A 25,388-nucleotide genomic window follows, 5' to 3' on the forward strand; every position below is an offset into this window, starting at 1 on the left:
TGAAATATTATGAGACACAAATGTTATCTAAGCCTCACAGAAAATAATCATTTGAATGTTTGAAGTGTTTTTGTTAATCATGTTTTAATCTGTAAATGATCATTCTGATTATTCTGGAAAAAACGAACCTAAGCTTTATGTCAGGAAGTACAGAATGTATCCTTCCCGAAGGTCGGTTGTCTCTCCTGTCCGATCCGAGCGACGCTACTCCGTCACCTTATATAACCTCCTTGTGTTGTTTCTGCAGCAGAGGACTGAAGCCCCCCCCCTTAAAAAACAGAGCCCTGTTACTGTTACTGCTGCTGCCATCCATTCTCAGCCACATGGCGTTCTCCTTTCCAGTGTCAACAGCCCCGACTCAAACACGCCAGGCTGGTTTTTTTTTAAGCTGATGGATGTGATTATTATGCCACAGGCCTGCCCGTGTTTTTATTCCTCCCCAACGTGAGTGTGTGACAGAGAGGGAGCGTGCTATTAAATGAAACTGTGAGTCCTGTAAACACGGAAAGAACGACTCAAACCTGTGTGATTTATCGCAGCTGCGCCGGCGGCTCGGGGCCAGATCAGACTTTATTGGGTGCAGCTCGCGTGTGTCGTGCTAGAGGCTGCTATCAGCGCACAATGGGAAGGCTAAGCGGGACGGCCGATGCTAACGGCAACAACAGCGGGGATGGGGGGGGGGGGGGGGCCTGACGACCTACCAGCATGGCAAACACGTATTTCTGGTCTTTCTCCTGCAGGAAGACGAAGACGTCGGAGAGGAGCAGAGCGTGGACGTCTGGAAGGAAGAAATAAGTCAAGATTTCTGGATATGAAGAGTTCGAATGCATTAATGTGATATAAAGGAGAATAAAAAAGCAGCCTCCTCACCCTTCAGCCTCCCCTGGACGTTCTTGAGCTGCAGCGCGCCGTCGTGTATCAGCCGCCTCCTCAGCAGGTCCTCCCTGGCGAATATCTGGCCGCTCTTCATCATCATGATGGACTTGCTGTCCATGCGGCTGTGGAACTCCCTCAGACGCCGCCTCTTATCGTGCTCGTTCACCTTGCTGTCGACCGACGCGATCACCTCCTTCACGAGCCGCACGGCCTCCGTCAGGTCGTCGTAGTCTTCCTCGCTCTCTGCACGAGGTCAGGGAAGGAAAACAGCGTCAACGGGCCATTAAAGCCTCACGGCGCATTCAAAACACTCCGCTTTCACTGGAGTGCTCACAGGATAAGACTTTAATACAACAGAGGACCAAACAGAGCTCCATTACGCTTGGAGAAACTCATTTTTCAATAAGGGAAGCCTTTTAATAAATGAAGCCTTCTGATGAGTAGAGTTCAACAGAGAATTTAGCAGCAGCACATCACCAAGACTTATTATTGCATTTTCATTTCTTCATGCCTGAACTTCTACTTATTTAATGTTATATTCTCCCTTTCAATGTAATTCATTAAGAATTCTATACATCAGTGCATTTCTAAAGGTCATTCTGAATGCAGTTAACTTCCATCTTTCTCAAAATCACCTTGTTTTTCATCCGTTTTTCAGTCTGCTTCAGTAAATTCAGAAGTTTGAAGCTTAAAACATTCAGGCTGAGAATCAAGACTTGGATCAACTTTTAAAGTTTACATAGGTTTATACAGCATAACATTAGAATAAAAAATAAAAACCTTAAAATCAGAATCTCACTTAAAAGTGAACTTCGAACAAACTTTAAAGTAAGTAACTGGAAAAGTACAGGAGTGGGACCTTTCCCGTTCTTTTGGAGCAGTTGGAGCCATGCAGAAAGCTCAGGTCATCTTAATTTGATCTTATCGGGCTGCATGCTCGACCTCTCCGGAGATGATGTACGACGTCTTCTGTTCCACCAGCTACTGGCGCGCTAAACAAAATGTGATTTGGCCTGTTACCAGCTGCTGCTTATGAGGTACTTTCAGGACTTCTGTTCTCTTGAACAATCTGAGGAGCAGCTCCAGCGACGGTCGCCACCACAGCGGCCATATGGTGGCGACTCACAGCTGTCGGCAGCTGGCTGGAGGCTCAAGCTCTCCTCTGGGAGATTTACAGCATCACTCTGTTCATCAGCGTCTCGGGAAACAATCCTATTTGTCCCTATGCTGCTGATGATGAGCAGCACCTGCGATTAACTCCTTGAACAGACACATCCGGTCTTTACGCCTCAAGCTGCAACAACTGGCTCATCTTTTGATGATGATGGAGGTAAACTGAACTCCTGGGGAGTTCAAGGGATTGATTCAGGTAAATACTGCTGGCTTTTTCTTGTTTGGGAGTTGATCAGAGGCAAGTCAAAGCCTGATCATCCGGTCAGGACTGTGAGGATTATCCAACAGGTCTACACACCAAAAGCCAACATGTCCTGGATTCACATGTTCCTCAGTAAGTTCGGGAGCGGATGTTTAACGGTTTCCTCCCATGGCTGCTGTAGCACCAAAATACTTTCTCTCTGCTGTGACTGTACGGAGTTATTTCCTCTCGGTGTATATGGAGTTGGCAGGAGAGAGTCCTCTTAAAGCACCTTGGGGATTAAGTCGGAGCTCCCCCATCCCACATTGAACTATAAACAGTCTTTGGGGAAGGATTAGAGAGAATACACAGCGGGGGGGCCGGTCGACGAGAGCTGCTTTAAATCAGATATAAATATGGTGTGAAAATATTTCAGCTCCTTAAAGTAACGCTTGATCCATTATCCTAAAAACACACATCCAACGCATCGCGCACTTCTCTGAAGATTTACGAAGCCACATGTGAGAAATTTCACTTTTCAGGATATTTCCTAAGCTCGCGTGTCTGCCTGCTTTTTAGGAACAGAGAGAGAGAGCAAGGAAAAAAAAAAAAAAAAAAACTTCAAATAATGAGCTCCTTCCACAGGAATTCCCCTATTTTAGAGAGAAAAGACGACGTGAGATACATGATTAATTCCAGGTGATTGAAGTCTGACACTTCTTCAAGATATGTTGGCATTTAGACATTTTATAGAGTTGACATTTAACATCTGGGCCAATGCCACCAAAACGTTTGGAACTGCTCAAACTTTGCTAAAAGTGAATCGCCTGTTTAAAGGCGCCTGACTTGACCGGAAAATCTACAGGTTTTTGGAACAATTTGACTCTTTTCAGGAGTTGGGAAAATCCTTTAGATTCGAGTATAATTACAGCAGGCTGCCAGAAACCACCACATGATTTAATATGGTGTGTGGCTTTGCCGCCTTTAGTGGCCTTAATTACATTTCTGTTGTGTGTTCCGAGTGAGAAAGAGACTCTTAACCTCTGCGCCTGGCACCGCGGCGTGCGGATCAGATTGCAGACGGTGTTTGACCTGCGATATGGAGGAGTTTGTCTGTTTGAGAAAATTGTTGGTATGGCTGTCATATTTAATAAGCAGTGTCCTCCCAAACGCAGCCGCACCTGCCCCAGTAAAATATCCCCATCGGGACAATCCAGCGTCTATTATTTTGTCATATCCTATTACACTGCGTCCGAGCACGCTGTGTCACACCGAATCACATCAAATCCATTTCTATGGTATTGTGTTGAACTCAGTACAATATCTATGTGTTGTAATGTGTTGTATTGTGTGTTTAGAAACGGTGTAGTGAATTGTTTCATACCGTTTTGTACTGAAACGTTTGATGTGGCTTCGGGTCGTGCTGAACCCCTCAAACTGTATTCCGATGTGTCGTAACACACCGCATCACGGCATATGGAATTATATTGCACAATGTTGTATTGAGTCATGTTAGAATGTGTTGTGTCACGTTGTGTAGCATTGTAAGGTTTTCTCGTACCGTTTCACACTGAAAGAGGACGGCTAGAACGCCAAACCCCTCCAACTTTATACCTGATCGACGATGGGAAAGATTTCATAAGATAAGATGAAATAATCCCTCATTCGTCCCGCAGTGGGGAAACGCTTCATTGTTGCAGCATCAAGGAAGAAAAGAATATAAACAATAAATGAGAATAAAAAACACCAAATCTCCCTCAAAATTCTGATCGTCAAGAGAAATGAGCAGAGGATTTTCTACTAAACTGAGAGTTTAGACCATTAAGGATGTGTGAGCAACATTGTTATCCTCTGAAGGTACAAACACTCATTCAGTTCCTTATTTAATACCTTGTTTTGATTTTTCGTTGGAGTTCTGCACATTTTGCCTCTGTGGTGATCAATATTTTTCTTAAGGCTCATTTAAACTTGTTAGTTTTCAGAGCGCTCAGTACTCACACAGAAATTCTAATCATGGCGCCGATGAATACAATTTCAAAAACAAACTTAGATGTAGAGAGTTCTACTGACAGATTATATTTTCAAGTATAATTTCATTGTATTAAATGTTCTGCAGAAGAGAAAATCGAAGCAGGAAGTGTCTTTGTTTTCAGCCTCATATTATCCCCACCATACTAATAAGACTAAACCCGTCTGAGCAGTTTGTTCTCTTAATTGGTTCAGCTGAAAAAAAAAAAAAGAAAAAAATTCCTTTAATGAAGAAGGGAAAAACACAATCAACTGTTTTGTTCAAAAAACCTTTTATAACTCTTACCCACTGATTACAGTTTAGGTTAGTTGATTTGTTTCGGTCATTCTGTCCCTGCTTCCTGCATCTCTGGAACGCTCGCTCCCAGCTGGGAAATAAATTCACGGCTGTGGGGGAAAAGGCCTTCTTGATTCCACTGATTACAGGTGAGGCCAGAGTGGTGGCGTCTGCGGCCGCTGCCGCCGCTGCTGCAGTGCGGCGGCGTCCGTTCACGATCTGCTAAACCAACACACTCAATTAAAAATGAAAGGAAATCAATTTAAAGCCTGGCAGCCCGCTGGGCTTCCTGCACACTCGGGGAAACACTGCTCTGTGTGTGTGTGTGTGTGTGTGTGTGTGTGTGTGTGTGTGTGTGTGTGTGTGTGTGTGTGTGTGTGTCAGTATTTAACGTGTCTCCACTCCTCGGGGATGACCGGCTCCTCCAGGTCCTCAGAAGTGGTGTGTTTGTGTGTCAGCGGGGATATAAGGCACACATGAGATACAGACGGTAAGTAAAGATGTACATCAGCTCCCAGGGCGACTGAATGGAGCCATGAAGGTACCGACGTGAGCGTTGTCTTCTACACTGTAACAACCGAGGGCGAAGCCATGGAAACATGATCCACTTATGAGTGACTATAAATCTATCTCTTATTCCCACACCCTGAATATAAAATACTGTTTGTTTATTTTATTTAAAAAAAAAAGAGGGCTGGATTTCATTTCAGCTCCTGATCTCAGGAACTAAATGACCCACTGAGCCCGTCAAACATCAGAGCTTCACCAATGAACAGTGACTTCCTGTTCAGATCAGGAGGTTGAGATCTGAGGTGTGGCTGACGCATGTCGTCGTTGACAAGCTGCCGAAAGGCTTTAAAACTCTGCATCTACAAACACTTTGGATGACAACAGGGATGAAGAGGAGGAGGAGGAGGAGCAGGCAGAACTCGAGCACGAAAGCTCAGTTAGCTGGAGGCCGAGTCGAGGACTAAATCAACTGCAGACTGTATTGTTTAAAAACAACTGAGAAGCTGTTGGCACAGCTAAATGTCCGCTTGTCTGTTTCGATAACTGTCATTTCAAATTGTAAACATCTGGAATTCCACGTGTTTTCATGATCTTAATTTTAGAAAACGAAATTCGTGTTTTTAAAAACCAAGATTTGGTTTGCAGACTCCATAAATTAGCTGGGGATCTTTTGTGTTTGGAATCCAGTCACGCTCTGTAGCAGCTAAAAAAACATGGAAACAAAAAACGGTTCAGGAAAAAAAAAAAAAAATAAATAAATAAGCAATTTGACACAATTGGTGAAAATAACATATTTGTAGCTGCAAGCAGCCACCAGGGGGTGACTGAAATATTAAATGGTTCATCTTTTCATCCAGTTCATTGTTTTTCACACGTCACTGCAGTTCTGCTGCTGAAGTGACGACTTTGTCCGACATGTGCGTGAACGGGGTCCCAAAGGTCAGCGCTCAAACACAAGTGACTCATTTTGATGCATTGAAGCTGTGTGTCAAGTCTCCAAACAAAAGTGTGAAAAGAGATGCGTCGTGAGCTGGACAAAGCCCCGTTCAGCTCAAGAACATCTGAACCTTCTTGCCTGGATTTATTTTAATTTCAGGGTTAATGTCTGCAGAATCATTAAAAAAGTGCAGAGTGACTTTTACTTCTTCTGTTTTTCCATGGTGGAAACAATCTTCTCTACTTTTATATTTCAATTTTCAAGGACAACATGGACGACGAGCGAGAAGAAGAAACTGACCTTTTGTGTGCTGCAGCATTCTCTGGATCAGCACCGGGTACTTCGTTATCCTCTGGGTCACGAGCAGGATGCATTCTGGGATGCCGAGTCTCCGCACAATGCTGCTACTCATCTTTTTCTGAAAGGAGAATAAACAAACGGAGCCTCGGTGAGAGATGCTCCCACACGACAGGTGACGGGGTTTCGAGTAACAGCAGAACAATGCAGCAGGGAGAAAGTCTTTAAAAGCCTTTATGTGAGGAATACAGCACACGGAGACGAGACTTCCTCCCCAAAACACCACTTCAGCTTGAAAATGGTGTGAAAAAGAAAGCAAAAGCGTATGAAAAGTAGCGGCCGCTACGTGACAGATCGTGGATAAACAGGGGACTGCGTGCAGGCGCTCACTTTGATGAAGGCTTTGAAGCGTTTGTCTTTGGTCAGGAGGTCCTTGTAGAAGTTGACAGCTTCGTTGTGGCGGCTGCAGAATCTCCCGTAGACCTTCTTCATGGTTTCACCGTTTGATCCTGAGAACTGAGGAAGGGTTTGACAGGTGTGAATACAGGCAACAAAACAGAGGCAGGACTGTCGGCGATGGTGACCTGAAGGCCCGGGGCCTCAGACGACTGTGTGGAGCAAACCGTTTCCTACACGTCGGGAAATGCATAAACCACGTGTAAAGATGAAGAGTAGCTCTCACTACATCCACCGACAGCACTGAAGCCGAGTACCTCACTGCGAATGGATCCAGCTGAATAATATTGTTGAATCTGTTTAACTGTATTTCCTCAAAAATACCAAATAAAGCAGAATAATAAAAGCCTGATTAATGAAATACCTGCTTCACCCAACACTTCTTACTTATCCAAGAATGTAGATTTCTGGATTCTTCTCACGTTCCTGAGTGAATATTTTTTAATCTACTCGAATAACATTATATGAAATGATAATTCATGAAATTTGAAAGGTCACGCGTTTACTTCTTCAGTGGGTAAAGTCCCTGCTGTCTGACGGCAGAGAGCAAAGCCGAATGTTCCATCATTTTGACAGTTAATTTTATACACAGGCCATCTTCGTAATGATAGTTCAGTTAATGACACATTTGTCCGATCTGAGGCAAACTCACAACACAGATTTAAAACTGCTTGGACAGCAAAAAAAAAAGAGAAACGCTGGCTTCAGAATGGATAACGTTACATCTAAGATGTACCGACGCTCAATAGCCTGAACCGGCACAAAGCCGTGGTGCAGAAACTTTTTTTTCCACAAATAACACAAAAAACATCAATAACATTATCAGTCATGGTAAGGGATTAGTTGAAAATAAATGTGCCCTATGTTAATCTGGAAGAAAAGCTATGAAGTTATGTATAGAGAGCAATTTAAATATATTTGTCCATTAGACAGCTCAACAGCGTGCAGTAAAAATGAGGAACCACATTGTCTCTGTCATAATGCAAAACGAAAACACAATAATTATGTTTGGAGGAGAATAATAAGCTGAAAATTATTGGTGAGGGGTGAAAACATTTTGTGAGGGGTATATATCTGCATGATTATAAACAATATCATTTCGAACAGCACTAATGGAAACACTCAGCTAATGTTGGCCCCTAGCTTTAAAAGAAGATGTAGTTCCTAATATGGATTTCAGATTTAGGATGCAGCATTTAACGCCTTCAGATGTTTTTATAAAGGTTTTGTAGTTTACCCTGCTTATTAAGGTGCATAAACTTTCCATTTGTTGCTGACGTGCAGTTGAATTTAAATTTTTTCAAAAATATTTTGTTTTGATTCCTGTTCACTGGGTTGCTGCAGTACAGCAGGATCCTCCGTCTCAGTACAGAGCAGCCCTCAGAGCCCTGACAAATTAACATTTCCAGATAAATCATTCAGGAAATGGGTGAAATAAGAGTCCTGACCTTGTACTGTCTCCCCATTCCTTTCATTCTTGTATGTTTTTTGTATATATAAAGTGGAATCATCCTACATCTCCACTTTTTTTAGCTGCAGTTAAGTGTAAAGGTCAGTCCCATTTATATGCCTGTTCAAAATATAGTCTGTGTGAGGTCCTTGATTGTGGGGAAACTTTAAGACTCTTTCTGTTGAACTACTTTGTGTAAAGTCACCTATGAAGACAAAAAAACAAAGAAAGGACGCGTTTCCGCAGCACGCAGCCCCTCCCTCCTCTGACCTGGCTGACCAAGATGTCTCCTATCCTGCTGATGATGAAGCCTCCCTCCACGCCGCCCGCCTCCAGCTGGCTCTCCTTCTTCCTCTCCAGGAGGCGCAGGAGGTGCTGCGTGTGGAGCTCCAGGAGCTCGTCCAGGGCGGGAAACAGCCTCTCCACCGTCTGCTGCTCCAGCTGCACCTCCTTCTGCAGGCCCTTGCTGTACACCTCCGACATGATGCGCAGCGTCCGAATGTGGTGCATCTCCGTCTGCATCAGCTCTGCGGGAAACAGCGGGAGTTCAGAACGAGCCGCCGCAGCCTCCGAGTGAAGCGGTTTCAAAGACGAGCCAGCAATTTTGTCAGAGTCGAAAGTTTCACATCAATGAGCCGAGCTACAAACAAGATGTAAAGTTAAACTGGAGGCAGCTCAGGGACATCCACAAAAACAAAAAAAAGGGAAAAATAAATGTAAATCTTCATCAAAAAGGTTTTTCTGTTAAACAAAATTCCAAAACACTTAAAATGTGATTTCTGATGTGGCATCAGGCACCGCAGAACAGTGACAGGCTGTTTGTGTTACACTGTTGACCTCAGGATTACCGTCTTTAAGTCACTTCCCTAATTTTCGTTCTCTCTACTCCTAAATAACATCGACGTTCTCGTCAGAGCAGATGGTTTCCTAACAGCTGAGACGGAGAAAGCTAATGAAGCAGTCTTTGATTATTCACTTTAAAAAAGAAGTGAGGGAAAGTCATCTCAGATTCGGGGAATTCCAACAGACAGTATCGCATGAGCGTAATTTGACACCAGCCTCATGGCCAGCAGGACGAGCCTGTCGTTCAAACTGGATCAAACTGATATGTAGGATTTGGGTTTATTCAGCGTCACCGTGGTGGTAGTGGTGGTGATACGCACCGTAGATGACGTCTTGTCTCTTGACCAGCTCTCTGTCCAGCTGCTGCAGATACTGCTGCTCCACGCCTAAACTCCACGAGTCCGCCTCCATCTCTTTGGAGTCCGCCTCGAACTCCCCCATCAGCTGCCCGTCCATCATCTCTGTCCCTGAAAGAAGCAGGTGCAGTCAGGGATCGGTCTGGGAGGGTGTGGCTGAGTCCAGGGAGGATGAGGAGGAGGAGGAGGAGGAGGATGAGGAGGAGGAGGAGGAGGAGGAGTGTGTTACCTTCATCAGTCAGGGATTCCATGGACTCTGTCACCTGGTTGGTTCTGTTGAGGGAGTCGGTCGACTGTGAGAGATACCGCAGGCCTTTAATGGGCATCTCGTCAAACACCGGACTGCAAAGTCAGAAGGAAGACAAGGAAGGAAGCATTAATATTGCTGTAAACACAACAGGCCAATGCAAATATATCTATTAATTACTGTGAACAGGATGCGGTGTGGACGCAGCGGTCAAATAACAACCAATCAACACATGCAAATGAAGACGCTCCATAAACTGCAGATTCTAAACAAGCAGAGGAGGACTTTCATTTCACTGCACAGGAAACGTAAGCATGAGGATCCTCACCCGGCAATGTTGCTTATTGACAGACTCTTGGAGAGGTTGTTCCCGTGGAACGCCATGATGCTGGTGGGTCTTCGTGGCGCCGGCATCGTCAGGGAGGAATGGTCTTCAGGGGTGAGGATGGCTGACCAGGGCCGCTCCCTCGTCCCCCCGGCTGGACCGCACAAACACTCGCATTACACAGGAGATCAGGCCTGAACTGATCCTAAAGAGACTCTCTTTAAACTCCAACCACTTCTCTATTTTTAGGACCTTTCAGCTACATTTTTTTTTTTTTTTTTTTTTTTTAACAGAGTTCGTTCCTGCATTTCTAACTTTTTAAAAGAGGGAAAACAACCTGGGTTTAGCTTCTTGACACACACAAAAAAATCTGACTTTATCCGACAGGTTTTGAAAAGCTTTGAGTCTGGGCTGGAGGACTTGTTCAGTCCTCGGCGGTGCTTAAAGTACTTAGGCTGAAAGAACATAAAAAATGCCTAAAATTAGAGATTCTGGTGTTCCTCCAAATCGAATGTGTTTACTGTGGATTACAGCATGAGAGAGACGGTATGATCGTATCGTGCGCACTGATGAGTTTTGGAGTGAGGAGAGGGGCTTTGATCAGTGGATCTAAAAACAGCCCCATAGGAGCACCTTGTTTTCAGCTTACGCACACACAGACATCACATTTCTTTTAAACTCAGGTGAAAGTGATTATTAAAAGAAGACAGATACGCACAACACAGGGCTCCCGTTCCTCTTATTGGAGGTTCAATCGCCTCGAGGCAATGACAATAAATAAGAACTGGCCGTGATCATTGTGTGGCAGCCAAGTTTGGGTCACACACTCACATTTGTTCCTCATGGTGACGGTGGAAACGGAGCTCGAATCTGGTACTGCAAACTGCTGCTTGGGAATCTAAACAGAAAGAGTAGAAGAGAGAAAAAAAAAAACATAAATGAAAAGAAAATCGATGTTGGCTCCGAGACAACACAAGGCTGGAGAATCAGTGGTGGAGTAACAGCGAGGAAAGTTTTACCTTCATCTTCACCTTGGCACAAACAGGCAGAGCGTCCCTGCAGCCCTTGTGGACGGAAGCATAGCAGTCTGGAAAGAAAAGCACAGTTACTATGAGCCTGGTGGTGAGGGCCGGTGAGGGTGCGTGTGTGCGTGTGCGTGTGTGTGTGTGTGTGTGTGTGTGTGTGTGTGTGTGTGTGTGTGTGTGTGTGGAAAGGTGGGGGCTACAGAAATTCTGACTGGTTTTCATAGCCAGCCAGGAAACTCCACCAGCCCGCTAATGAAAGCCAGACTGGATGAGGAGCATGTGATGTGATGCAATAGAGGGGTAATACTGCCGCCGGACAAACGAAACGGGGGAGAAAAAAGAGGGAGCGAGAGAGAGGGAGCAAAAAAAAAAAAAAAGAGATAGATTGGCCGTGGAATGACGCATGCACATAAACACTGACTTGCATGGGAAAATTTCAATTATGTAAACATTCCCAAAACGCCATTTAGGAACAAAAGTTGTCATTGACTAAAATAAGATCTGGCCTGAAATCGAAGCCCGTTTAGTCAATGGAGAAGCAGCACGCGGGCTCGCGCTTTGTGCCTTTGTTTCTGGTGCGAGTGTGTAAGAAGAAGATCAGGAAGTGCCAAGAAACAGAAGAAAAACCTAAAATCCACAATGGAGCCGAGCTATGTTTCCACAGAACTGCATGCTGGAACGTTTCCAGTAGACAGAAGCGTATTGAACAGACATGTACAACAAGCAAATCCCACGACAGCAAAATCGGGCCTCATCATGACTTGTGGCCAGAGTCAGGGTGAGAAAGCAGCTCGACAGGTATGAAAATTAAAAAACAGAAGCAATGCGTCCTCCTGCTGTGGGCTGAATCATGCAGTGTGTGTTACAGTGCAGAAAAACAAGAGAACAAAAGTAAATTGTATGATATGTCTGATTATGACGGGCCCAGTAATGCCATCTTAAATTCCTGCAGAGATTTCCATCTCTTTTCCCTCTCCTCCTCGAGGTTTTACTGGGTATTTTACAGCATTTTGTGGACGAATGACTAATTCCAGCTAATCTGAGACAAAAGCATCACTGTGTTTGTCTGCTGGGTGGAAGCCAGCCAGACATCTGCGAGTTACAAACCTCCTGAAAAACACTCTGCGCCTCTCTCTCCCCCATCGGAACCGTCTGCGACGATCTGAACGCAGCGAGAGGACGTCTGGAGCGTCTGAGGCAGATCGCGGCTGCGGAGAGGAATTAAAGCGATCGGCCGCCGAGCCGGTCTCTCCCTTTTTGGCCTTTTCTTGGGGTTGCGCCAGTACAGGCTTGTGCAATAAACTACATCCTCTTTAGGGCTGCCGCTGCTGCTTCCAGTGAAAAACAATGCAGAAAGCCGCCCGAGCTGAAAGCCTGACTGGTTTCCATTAGATGCAGCCCTTTAGGGAGTTTCACTGCTTCAAGTTGGTTCAATATGAGGATCGAGTAGCTACACGGCCAACTGCCAATGTGAAGCGCAGTCGTGAATTATAGGTGGGTTCCTGCACTTGAAATCAACTAATGGGCAAATAAATGTACGATATTTTCTCTGTAAATAAAGGTTTTTTTTTCCATTATGTAAGGGCAGACGGACGTAAACCCGGCAGTCCTCGGTGGGAATAGAGAGCGAGCCGACATGGCTGCTGCACTCATGACTCACGGCCGATGATGTATTCTCGCTGAAGACATTTTCTTTTCCACCACGACTTCCCTTTTTTCCTGTACATTACAGGCCTGCGCGTTGCTCACCCGGCCGTGCGTTCTCAGGCCAGAAATGACACCATAATGAGTTGAACTGTGCGTTACCAAACAGGCGCTCTGATCGGGGGGAGAGACAGGAAAGGAAGGACAAAGAAAGAGACGAGCGGAGAAATGACGGTACTCACACGAGCAGTAGAAAGCCTCCTTGTTGTTGAAAGCCTTATTGCACTGGGAGCACTGGGCCGCCTGGTTGGAGCAGAGCGGCGTGAAGACGTGGCCGTTCACGCTCTTCTTGTCCTTCTCCTTGCCCTCTTTGTCTTTCTCCCTTTTCTCTCGCTCCTTCTCCTGCACAAGACGAATTAAAGCAAATGAGAACATGACCCCACCTCGAACTGTTTCTCAATAATTACTTTTGGCTTTTTTTTTTTTTTTTCTTTCAAACATCCAATTACAAGTTAGGGAAACAATGAGGCTCGGAGTGAAGCCTGTTTACGTGGTGAGCCAACTAACACGCCAGACACTGACAAAAACCTATCACTATTTGGCGAGCTGCTTATGCTAAATTCCAATCTGAACCCTGCAGAGCAGCATTATTACCCTGATGTACCACACAGCAGGAGGCTTTTGCATATTAAGTGTTGCATTATTTATGCTGACAACAAAGTGTCTCATTACGGGACTGTTTTAAATGTGGAGTGATTTGTTTTCAGGCAGTGTTTTTTTTCCCTCTCGCTGTCTCGGTGGAAGAAAGTGGGACTTTTCCTGCCAAGAGTTTGATTTGATTTACAGGATTATCGCTCGTTTATAGTGTAGAGACACGACTGAGAGGTACAAACTGTCAACATTTAAATCAAAGGAAAACTCGTTCTCATTAAACCAGAGTGTGGGAAGTCACTGGAAATTAGGAATCGGTTATTGAAAATGAAAACTAACTAAACACTTGGGAAAGTAACTCTTATCAGACTTTAGTATCTCTCAATTAGGTCCGTCTTAATTATGAGCACAGCTGTATTATTGAAGTGTTGCTGTGAGACATTAGCGGAGCCGTCAGCTCTGTGTGAGTCTAATAACTGATACACTCATTAAGTTCAAGTTACATTAATTAGTTGAGGGAAGATGCACTACTGGAATAGAAAAGAAGAGAAAAATACTTTATTAATCCTAGAGGGAAATTCTTTAGTTCATGTCAAATACATCAATCGTGGTTTCAGTGGCCCAGAGCACCATTATTGTATAAACAGACCCCCAAAAGTAACAAGAGTTTTCTATTTTTTTTATTTAAAATTGAACAAAAAGAAAAAGAAAAAGCAGAGACACTATATTGATTATTTCAGCCAATGTTTCTACATGCAGCTGAAATAGAATCAACTTTGTGTCCACCTGTGTTTGGTTTTTAAATGACAGCAGATCAGACACTGCGATCTGCTAATCACAGAAACTGACCTCAGTATTGACTGAGGGGTCAGAGGTCAACAGTATTGTGTTTTATCGCGATCAAAGAGGAGGCAGAATATTGACCTTTAACTTTCACATATGTAAACTCTTCCTGGGGTTTTACAGGGACACTGAAGGTCTGAAGTCAGCCTCATGATTCAGCAGAGGACTGATTTGTACACTTATTGACAGTATGTGATTTCTTTGTTTGAGATGCTACACCTTCTGTATCTGTAGCGGCTCACGAGGATCAGCGGATCATGACTTAAATAATTTGTAGATCGAGATGCTTTAGTCATATTTCCAAATCTCGCAAAATACCTTTTCATTCAGGTTTAGTAATTCACTAGCAGTATTTCATTTTCTGAATCTTGCTGTCGATGTTATTTCCATCTGTTATACAACATGACGATTCTTCCTGAAGCCCAAAAACAAAACGTTTCTCTCAGCTGCTCCATATATGCTTGTCAAAATTGAGATATTTGCTTACTGGTACAACAGCAGCCATCCTCAGTCAGAAACTCCACCCCCTCGATCAAATTCTGTCTAAAAGCTTTTTATTCCACTGCCTGTTAGATGTTTTGTCTGAAACACACCTATAATTGGTCAGGAGATAAAGTACAAACCCGTTGAGCCATGCATCATAACTTTCAAGGAGATTACAGGCCATTAAAACAGCGCTGGGTGGACTGAGACACACCCAGATGCATTCTGGGTCATTAAAGCAAAGCGCAGTGCGTTGTCTTCTCAGATACTGTGATGCCCTTGTCCAACCCCTGCTCATCGTGAATGAGCAGGAAGACGCACTTCTGCAGAATGCGTGACTGCAGAAGGAGACGTACTGTCTGGGAATCAAACGGTTTGACCTTCTCTGTAACAGGGAGGCCTTTCTGCTGCCGCAGCACCGATGCAGCAGCCCATCGCCAGCTGCCGGTCATCTCTGTACACCGAGCTGAATCACAATCCCATAAATGTGATGCGGAGAAGAACAGAGCTCTTATTCTCTTGGACTTGCATCACAGAGGCCTCCGCCCAAACCCAGAGGAAATGGGAAAATGAAGTTTTCCAGCTCTTTTTAATGGCCTAGCCTTGGGCCTCTTGGTTTGAGGGGACCACAAAGCGCTGACATACCGAAGCTTGTTTTGCTCCTGAGCTTCAAGATACCAACAGGCTGAGTCGACCGCAGCGTGCTCTCAAGCCATTACGACACACTCGCTGCCTCCATTCTCACTTCCTGCAACAACCGTCTCACTAATAGAGAAACGCAGCAAAATAAAAGCTGAATGTCTTCTTCATTAACGGCTCTTCTGTTGGCATTAAGCCTGATTATGAATTTTAAAAAAGCAACATTTAAGACATTACAAACAGTGCTGCAAGAAGAAAAGAAAAAAAACTTTCTCAGCACTTCCTTCTCCCTACAAGCATTAAGTTCTTTCTTTGTGTCTAAACCAAAGATTAAAAGTGAAAAAAGTCCCCCATGACATCAGTGGAAAAAGACATCAGCCCAGAAGAGAGCAGCAGTCACTTTGAACATGATATTGTGACAGTCTCTTTCACTCGGCTGCAGCTTTACTGGGAAAGCAGAGCGCCGTGTGAGCCTACCTCCAGCCAACCTTTCCACCTCAGCGAGAAGCCGCGGCTCCCTGTCAGCCTCCTGTATACCATCCCGGGCTGCGGCGGCTCGGCAGCTGGAGCTACTGCCAGCGCCGACGCTCCATCAGAAAGAGCTGACGATGAGGAAGTGGCGGGCTCGCTACGGGAGGTGCTATTTCTGCAATGACCCTGGAGTCCGGCACAGACGCTGTCACAGCACAAGATCCCCCCTCTGGACTGTTCACACTTTCGATATTGTGCCGAAACCTCACATCTGAAGCCGACCGGGAGTGAAAATGTAGCTTATGTCAATCTGAAAATGGCTGCTTAAGTCTTCCTTTTTTTTCTGCCTCTTCATTTTTATTACATGAAAAAAGAAATCAGGCTTACTGTGGTGCCAAGTGATGGCTGAATAGCCACTTTCTTTAGCTCCCAACATGTGCCGACCCACCAAAGCCTCTTTCTGAACCATCAAAACTTTTATTGGTCTCCAATAATTTTGACCTCTGACAAGCGAGCAACCAGCCGCAGGCTTGTCACTTTAAAAGCAAAGCGACGACTGAGGTTAGAGAGGAGATTCGAAAACCACAGGCAGCTCTGCCTTCCTGTTTTACTTCCTGTTCACCCCTCGGAGTCTCTGTGCAAAGGCTGCATGTTTACAGAAGGCACACCGATGGCTCTGTGGCTACATGAACACACACTTCATTCCCCAAAGAAACACGCATCTAGACTTTTTTCTTTCTTTTTTTCAACTTGTCCTGTCCAGCATGGAGGCAGTAGAATGGAGGTCTGGCTGCTGTTAAGTGCCAGACAGATTTGCTCTTCTAAGAGGAGTTTATAAGCATAAAGCTCCTCTTTTTAGCATACTTTCTGAATCTATTTTAATTATTTTGAGTACTGACACATGATATTGCTGGACCTGACGGGGGGACAGAAAGACAGGTAAAGAGACAAAGTTTTAACATTCAAAAACCCAAAATGGACTCTAATTATTTAGCATTACGTCTTTTTTTTTCCGTTAAGATGAAGCAGTACGCAACACCAGCTCCTCATGATGAAATTAAGTACGACAACATTAATATGAGCTCTCATGCCACAGCTGTGTTGGTGCCACTCAGCTGAAGACGCTGCAGTGAAACAATCAGAAGGACGTCCCTCAGACGGCAGGGCTCAGTCTGTTGTGATTAATCTATCAGCACAGCAAGGATGAGAGACGTGGAAACAGACCAATGACGTGACGAGACGTGAGGATGAAGCTCCCACTACATTGCAATAAACCTCTGCTAATCTGTTGTCTGGAATCGTGAAAAGATCCTTTAAGCATTGTGCACAGATCTGTTGAGAAACTTCTAGAAGCTGCGTCATACATGTCATAAAAAAAAACCACCAGGTTGCCGAACGTCTGTGTTCAGCAAGGTGGGAAATGGATTCACGCAATCATCACAAGATCATCATAATCATCCCCCAAAGAGTGTAACTCTGTCTTTTCTTGTCGATTACTCTTACCCATGCATATAAAAAAATAAATAAATAAAAATACTGCAGTACCTATACTTTTTCCCCTCCCAGCTGTACAAATATCACTTCTTTCTCTTTCTTATTCTACCAAACAACCAGTAAAACCCTACACATACTGCATGGTCTTCTATGGTTCAGGTAATAAATTGTCTTTGTTTCATGTTAAATAGGAACAGAATCATGTTATATATGAAATAAACCATCACTGTAACTCCTAGTATAATAGAATTGAACAGGATAGAATAGAATCCGATTGATTCCCTCCTCACCTGCTGCAGGTCCCTCCTACTCTCAGTAATACAAATGGTGATAAAACACCTCAACAATGCGGTGATTCAGCAAAGCAATTCACATTAAAATATGTGTTTTTCTGTAAACACATCCTAGACCTCTGCAAGAAAAACTCTCTAAAGCCCCCTGTGGTCCGAACAACTGTCACAACCGTCACAAAGGTTTTCTAGCTGTGTTAATCTAATTTATATCCACAACTGGAAAGAGAAAACAAAAGTAAATAATAAATAAATATATTGCTTATAAATTAAATTTAAGGCTATCTGGAAGCTTGTGAGGCCATTTGAAGGTTTAAATTGAATGATTTTTTTTTTTTTTTGGTCTTAATGATCTGCAGAAAGCCTGTTATCGGAGCAGATAAAAGTCTTATTATTGACAACTGTTGCCATAAATCATAAATATGGTTATTACAATACAGAATGCTTATACTGCCACTTTAAAAGATGGATGGTGATTTCCAGACTGCTCTGCGATGACTTCCACAGTGTTGTTACAGCATTTGGAGTCATTTTATAGAAAAACATAAAAAAACGAGAAAGAGAAATGACTGCTGTGCTCCCAAAGGGAAAAAGGGGACATTTTGGCTAAATCACCTAACAAGGTCTGACAAAAGAGATGCAGAGGGACAGGAAGAAGCTCTGAGCTCTAAACCTGCGCTACAGGGACAGGATGATGGTGGAACAGGTCGCCAACTCGCCCCTAAGCAAGACACATCACGGCCTCAGCTTTCCGACTGGAGGAGGATGAGAGGATGAAGAGGACGGGTCCTTTTCTGGAGCATCTATTTAGTCCTAGTATTACTTTAGTATAACACTTCAGTAGTGTCCAGTTTGAACTGCTGGGCAGGAAAAGGAACTGTTTGGTTGGATAAAGTTGCGTCTCTCCAGTCTCACCATGGCTTCGATCATTCAATATTGTGTGTCTTTTTCCGAGCACCAGCGTGGTTTTACGGTTTTTAGAAAGAACAGCGCTTGACTCAAACATGAAGTGACCTCACTTCCTCAGAAGAAAAGAGTCAGAAGAAGAAGAGTTTAGTTTCTGTTTGCACCTCTTCTCTCTGCCAATCAATCGTGTATTTGCATTCACAAGAGCAGCAGAAACTGCTGACATGTCACTGGTCCTCAAAGCTTCCTCTAGTTTCCCCTCGAGATACTGACCTAAAGCAGACAGTCGTACTAAAAACACCCCGGAGTGCTGGAGCATTAAAGCTATGTTGCTGCTGAAGTTCAGCAATCACTCATTCCCTCAGTGTGTTTGAAGCTTCTTATCTGTGTATTTGAACATTTTGAAGCCACACAGCCGCTATGAAGTCGCTCTGGGTGAACGGCGCTGCTTCACTATTCCAGGTTGACTCACCCTGGTCTTTTTGTACATCTTGTTCTTGAGGTAGCTGAAGGTCCGGCTGACTTTGGTCACGCCCTTTCCCTCAGTGTCGCTCCGCAGAGGCCCTGGTTCCTCCTCAGATATACTGGAAAGCGCACACACACACACACACACACACATTTACATTAACAAAGATAACCTCCTCACACAAGCTGCTCCTCCCAGCACCGCTGAGGTCCTCTGCTCCGATGGAAGCATCTGACCACCTCTCCACAAAGGTCTTTATAGAACCATAAACACTGCTGCTAAAGTACTGACCTGTAAGCGAGCGGCCCAGAGGTGGTGGAAAACAACCTCGAACCTGGAAAGAAAAAAAAGAAGAGTGAGATTTTATCCAGAAGCTTCTAAAAGCAGCACAGGAGCTTTTTTTTTTCCCCTATTCATTTTTCTCATGTGCGTTCAGGTGTAAAATCCCCCGCTCCCTGTTTGAGTGGTGGCTTTCTGTGTGTCGGTGCTGACCCCAGCGCCGACCGGCCACTCCACTTCCTCATACTGAGTGTGCGACCTCACACCGATTAATGGTTAGGAAATCTCTCTTCTCATCACAAGTGGTCCGCTCATGTCCCGGCTAAAAGGGTTTGGCAGCGACCAGAGTGAGAGACTTTTAATGTCTTTGAGAGAAAGATTTAACCTTTAGGTTCCCTCACAGAGCGGCGTGAATCCAGCGCAGAGAAGCGGGAAGCGACCAGACTCCCGCCAGCGCTGCCATTAACTGCTGCTGAAGAAACCCGACTACTTAAAGAAGCTTTTAAAGGCGATTCTAAACAGTTAGATGGGACTCAAATTATATCAGGCTGCAAGTGAACAAAAAGGAGAGAAAAAAAATGTCCAGATGTGAGGACTGGATGGAGTTTGACAAACTGTAGTCGGTAGACGACTCGATCAGATCCACTGTCGTGTGTCAGTTTATTTCCACAACATATCTTGAAATATCGTTATTTAACCACCTTAAATTCAATTCCACTGAAATGACTGAGAATGATTCTTTTCTTTTTAAGTCTCCGCTGTGTTTGTTTTAGTTTCACAACATGCCAAATGTTAAAAGTACCCAGCAGATGTGGGTCAGTTTCGAAGCCAGTCTTTTAATAGAGATTAACGATGTTGGATTACATGTTGTTTGTGCTTTGAAGTTGAAGTGGCCGTGAGCAAAGTTGCTAAAGTAGCACATCTTGCTTTAAATGATGTAAATATTGATGGAGCCGTTCCATAGCAAGCTCCATGTGCACGTATAACTCACAACACTGCAAAATCCTCATTAATTTCTGCACTAAAAAAATCTGCCTCCAGTCTTTCTCACACAGATCCTTCAGAGAAACTTGTTAATAAACTTCTTTTTCAAATCACTCATGTTATTACATGTTGTGAGATCTTGAACAAGTCATTTCTCCCATCATGAATTCCTTCATTAACCAGGCCTCTACATTAAGCAAATGAAAAAGTGCCTCAAGCACAAGGCATTTCTCAGTTTCAACACTTGATATGTTGTCTATAGATGGTTTTCAATTAAATGTAGAGCTTAGAGATCATTGCACTTCACAGAATTTCCCATCTTTTCTGAACTTGTGTTTTCCCTAAAATGTATAAAACATAGTTTATGGTTGCTCAGCTTATCACACACAAACAGAGGGTATTTCCTGCACCTCAGGCTTCACCAGGACTAAGTTGGATTTTCTGTAAGTTTTTCTATTAATCTCTGACCTTGTGTCTTAACCAAACTCCACAATTATCAAAAAAAATAAATAAGCAGTAGCCGAGGAGTGAACTGTGAGCAGGCCCTCCTGAATAAAGGGGAACAATCCGCTTCCTTCCAAACAATCATTTCCATATGATGTTGCAATGAATTTCTGCAAAGCTCTGCTCCAATCACAAAGTCAAACCCCAAAACAGGATAATAGGGCCAAAGTTTTGGAGAGCGTGCGTTTCTAGCAAAGCAGTCAAAGAGAACAGGAACACTAATGGAAATATCTGTGCGATAAGAGCGGGGAAAGGGTGACTCAGCGGCTTTGGCTAAAAGGCGACGGGCTCACGTTTATCTGCAGGGAAGAGCGGCCTTCCTCCCTCCACCTGCTGTGTTTATGATGAGTCTTTTCCTCTTTCTCCGGTGATTGAGTTTCTACTTGCAAAGAGGCTAAAGGAAGGGCTAACTCGAATAAAGGTCAGCTCAGTCCTGGGCAGCGCCGAGGAAGCGCCGGGGTCATATCTGGTGTCAGCGACAGGAGTCATTAGCACCGTGTCTGCTGCCTCGGTCAAAGGTAGCTTTCTACACCGGCGATTTCTCTAGAAGCTAATTCTAATTGCACATCCACACTGGAAGCTGCTCTTATCAGTGATAATTAGCGGTTTTCTTCTGTCAACTCTGCTGCAGCTGAAGGTTTGAGCTTCGCTGGTCTTCAGCATTTGGTCCTGCACAGGCTGAAATGAATCGGTCTCCTCACTCAGCCAAAAAAAAAAAAAAAAAAAAAAAAAAAAAAACTGCAGAGAGCTATAAAAGTAGACTGAAGTTTAGATTAGAAAATTCAAATTTTCCTTCTGGCTGCTTCCAGACAGCTTTCGGCCCCTCCGCCGAGGGCGGCTCTGAGGCTTCGCTGCAGTCACACGTGGGAGCTTCAATCTGTGTACTTGGCTCACTACGCCTTCATTACGGCTGGGTGTGTCTCGGGTTTTAATGGCTCCCCTTCAACCAAACACAACTTTTGCTTGGCTACACCGTTCCTGACCCCCCCCCCCCCCCCCCCCCCCCCCCCCCTTCAGCAGAACAAGCCATTATTACTTTCCTATGCACACAGCGAGTGGGTGGGTTACAGTCGTTTGGAGGAGGTCCAGGGCTCTAGTGGGAACAGCTACCGCTCTCAAACTAAGACCACAGCTAGCCTTCTACCGCAGCTCGGTACTTACTCAGGCTATCCTCATCATCGCTAGATGAGGAATCCCCGTAAATGAACTGAGACTTAGATTTGGTGAGGATGGGAGAGAGGTTGAAAGAGAAGGAGATTCGCCTCTTACGCCTCAGGCGTCCCACCGCTGGGCAGAGCAGGAGGAGAGAACCACAATGAGGACAGAAAAATCACCCACCCGAAAAGTAACAATAAGTTTTACCTGCGACTCAAGCTGTGTCTTCACTAACCTGGATTCTTCGCTGAAAGTTTACTTGTATTCTTTTGTCATTTCAAGTGTCAGATTTCTGAGACTGCATGCAGTTTAAATTTAAATATGCAATGCTTTCAATGCTTTATTGAAATCATGTAGTTTAACAGTTAATTTGGTAAAATTACAAACTGCATCATTTTTCGCTGAAACGGTTTTAAGCCAGTAACTTTTCGTCAAAGCACCACGTAACGCTTTTCTGCACATTATTGCAAAAAGCAAAGCAAACGAAAGCATTAAGTACATTTTAATGCATCCTGTTTGTGGACAATAGCTTATATCTCCAAGCTCTTTTCTTCTTTAGTGGTTCCAACAGTATTTTTCTACATTTACATTTTCAGTACATTGCAGTATTTCATTACATTTTCAGAATTTGGTGCAACAATGAATCAGAGGTTTACGTCACAACGTTATCAGGTGAAAAGGGAAAACTTTCAGTTTGTTCTGTGTGTCTGTTTACACAACAACGGTGCTCCAAGCCACTGAAAATACAACTTTTTGAAAACACCGAGACTCTGTCTCCATGGAAACGGTGGAAAACACAACTTTTGCGAAACACTGCTACTGTGCCACGGCTGTGGTAAATAGCTCTTCTGCACGTGTGTGAGCAGACGGACAATAACAACAAAGTTTGGCTTCAGACAGTCATGACTTCCAGTCCATGTTCTCCTGAGACTTGGTAGTTTTAGTGTTGCCAATCAGTCATGATGACGATCCATTATTGTTTATAATGTATAGTTCTCTGCGTGCATGTGTATGTGGTTTCACAACAAAATGAACTAACGGCACCAACTAGTGGCTCAACATAAAAACTACAGTTTCTGCTGTTTCCATGTAAACAGACGTTGTTTTCAAAACGTTGCTGTGAAAACAAGAAACCTCTCTGAAACGGAAACCCAGAAATGCTGAAAAATTGTCATGTAAGTGAGTTCTAAGTGACACAAACTGCACATTTTAACAAGCCAGCACAATTTTTGTACAGCGCAATTATAGTGTTATTAATTTTATTAACATGCACATCAAATTCTGCTTGATAGAGATCAAAAGCCAAAGGTTTGGTTTGCATCTGAACATGAAAAAAGAGCTGAGCTCAACCTTTGAATTGAAGCTTAAATGGCTCTGTTCGCTTTTAAAGTGATAATCCTTCTGCACAAGGATGCAGCGTTTCAGAGAGAGCGAAGCCAGACAAAGCAGCTGTGAGAACGGAGCATGTTTACAGGTATGTGAGGAGTCTCTCACAAGATGTGACTCCTTTGTTTTGAAAAATAAAAGCCCTCGTTTCAAATTAAAACCTTTTCATGTAAAACAAAGTGTCCCAGACTAATGTGCTGCCGGGTCTGGTTTGTTTCTGTTGTTGATCTGACAGAGTTACGTGACTCTACATGAGACTATACATGAGATTTGAGACCTGTTGAAGGTCTAATGAAGACAGCTTCCAAAAAGCGAAGCCGAAATAAACCTGAAGAGCCGCTTCTCCTGCACATAAATACACATGATGTACAAAAGAGGCAGAGTGAGTGCTTTTCTGTCTGGGGCCACTCACCGTCGATGTCTCTGTGGTTGATTGCGAGCATGGAGACAGACTTAGTGAGGGGCAGGGTCATGGGGGAACCGTTGCTTCGTAGCGGACGATACCGTCTAGATTTCTGCTGTAAGAAAGCACACAAAGCCCAATCAGACCTCTAAGCGTGACCATGCTGAAAACAAGAGAAGGACACCAGGCCGAGCTGAGACAATGTGGAACAAAGAGATACAGGCTGCTCAACGAGAAACAGGAACGACGGACTAAAAAGGGAAACTAGACATGTGATGCTGGATGCTCGGCGAGCTGGTTTAAATGCGATGAGAGCAGAGTGAAGGCGCCTGAGGAAAGCCATGTTTATTAATTCTCGTTAATCCCCCAAAACTGACAAGTCTCAAATTTCCACCAGCTGATTATGAGTCTTGTTTATGCAGCAGCTTTACAAATCCTTCACTCCTCTCCTGATTTAGGGTGAGGAAGTTAGAAACAAGCTGAAATGTTTCAAGAGTTTGAGGCAACATGGATGCAACACTCAGAGTCCTATTTTTGAAATGCATGAGAATGTGTGTGGGCTGACCAGGTCGTGCAGCCTGTGGTGCTCGCTGTGATCCTCCTGCTCCTCTGTCAGGGACACCAGAGAGCCCCTGTCGTCGCTGTCCTGCCGGGGCATCCGGGAAGGCTCCAGGATCCGGGGCCCCTGGGTGGCGGGGCCCCTCAGCTCCTCTTGGCCCCCACTGAGCCCCTCCAGGCTGTAGCTGCTCGGACGGGGAGAAGGGCAAAGGAATTAGTCATGAAAGCCTTCAGGATGCACACAACACATAACACACAGGCACCTGTTGAGACGAGCACGCGCACACACACACACCCACGGACACCCATGCACAGCTGGCCGTGCACAGTGTTTAGTCAGCTGAGTTATCACTGGGCTCCGGAGCAGATTTACAACTGAAGCAGCTGCAAATGACTTCCAGCATCAGCATCAGCATGGAGGGCTCTGCAGCTGTGATTTACAAACCCAATTACATCGATCTATGACTGGAAATAAGAGGCCTTGAGAAATCCAATACAATGATTATGGAGAGGAAAACTACAGCTACATTTCAGGATGAGCTATGGGGAGAGGCTGTGGCTCTATTGGCTTCAGGACGGAGCCGGTGATAGTTAAAGCTCGGGCAGTAAATCTCTCTTATCTCCAGCCGTTGGGTTTTGTATGGCACTCCATTATCCAGCAAATCATCGCTCCAACACATTCCCGAGCATCACTAACTAAAACTGGGCAAAAAAGAATCATGACTGGGTGATTATCGGTGACCAGCGTGGAGAGCAGCACTCACCTATCCTCGGGGCCGTGAATGTAGATGGCTATATTTGTCATATTAAGGCCTCCTCTCTGGCAGTATTATCACATACGGTCCTACAGACCCCGAAGCTTCTCGCTACTGAAACATTAATAAGTCTGGCAGCTACTGCAGCGTTTAACGCTGGTGGGGAAGCTGCTGAATGACCGGGCAGGTCGTAGTCTCACACACACACACACACACACACACACACACGGCAGTAAACACCCACAACGGCAAATGCAAATCAAGCAGCATGTAAATGTCACACACACACACAAACACACACATACACACACACGCACTCGAGTACCTGAGGGAACTAACTACCTCCACACCGGGGCTGTGGGGAGTGACGGGGAGGCACCAGCTCAGACTAACAGGAAGTGAAGAGGAGCCGGTGAGCAGGTTAGAGGATGAAGAGCAGAGAAGGTGGAAAAGGAAGAGAACTGAGGGAAAGAGACGTTTTTCCTCAGGAACAAGT

General features: G+C 44.5%; 1 protein-coding gene across 3 annotated transcripts in view; it reads right to left on the minus strand.

The window, feature by feature from the left end:
• The window catches only part of akap13 (A-kinase anchoring protein 13), a 134,954-nt gene that overhangs the window by 13,406 nt on the left and 96,160 nt on the right, over positions 1-25,388 (minus strand). The window contains exons 14-29 of one of the 3 annotated variants that reach the window (XM_030088049.1): positions 24,145-24,322; positions 23,589-23,694; positions 21,797-21,922; positions 19,160-19,202; positions 18,875-18,986; positions 12,868-13,027; positions 10,976-11,043; positions 10,788-10,854; positions 9,960-10,110; positions 9,614-9,726; positions 9,349-9,495; positions 8,456-8,712; positions 6,670-6,795; positions 6,283-6,400; positions 871-1,119; positions 702-778 (exon numbers count right to left, since the gene is read on the minus strand). In XM_030088049.1, coding sequence (XP_029943909.1) covers positions 702-778; positions 871-1,119; positions 6,283-6,400; positions 6,670-6,795; positions 8,456-8,712; positions 9,349-9,495; positions 9,614-9,726; positions 9,960-10,110; positions 10,788-10,854; positions 10,976-11,043; positions 12,868-13,027; positions 18,875-18,986; positions 19,160-19,202; positions 21,797-21,922; positions 23,589-23,694; positions 24,145-24,322 — 2,098 coding nt within the window. The remainder of the gene's footprint in view (positions 1-701; positions 779-870; positions 1,120-6,282; positions 6,401-6,669; positions 6,796-8,455; positions 8,713-9,348; positions 9,496-9,613; positions 9,727-9,959; positions 10,111-10,787; positions 10,855-10,975; positions 11,044-12,867; positions 13,028-18,874; positions 18,987-19,159; positions 19,203-21,796; positions 21,923-23,588; positions 23,695-24,144; positions 24,323-25,388) is intronic. The other 2 variants (XM_030088069.1, XM_030088060.1) reach the window with 2 other exon arrangements.

This window comes from Salarias fasciatus, chromosome 1, assembly GCF_902148845.1.
Source record: "Salarias fasciatus chromosome 1, fSalaFa1.1, whole genome shotgun sequence".
Classification (NCBI taxonomy): domain Eukaryota; kingdom Metazoa; phylum Chordata; class Actinopteri; order Blenniiformes; family Blenniidae; genus Salarias; species Salarias fasciatus.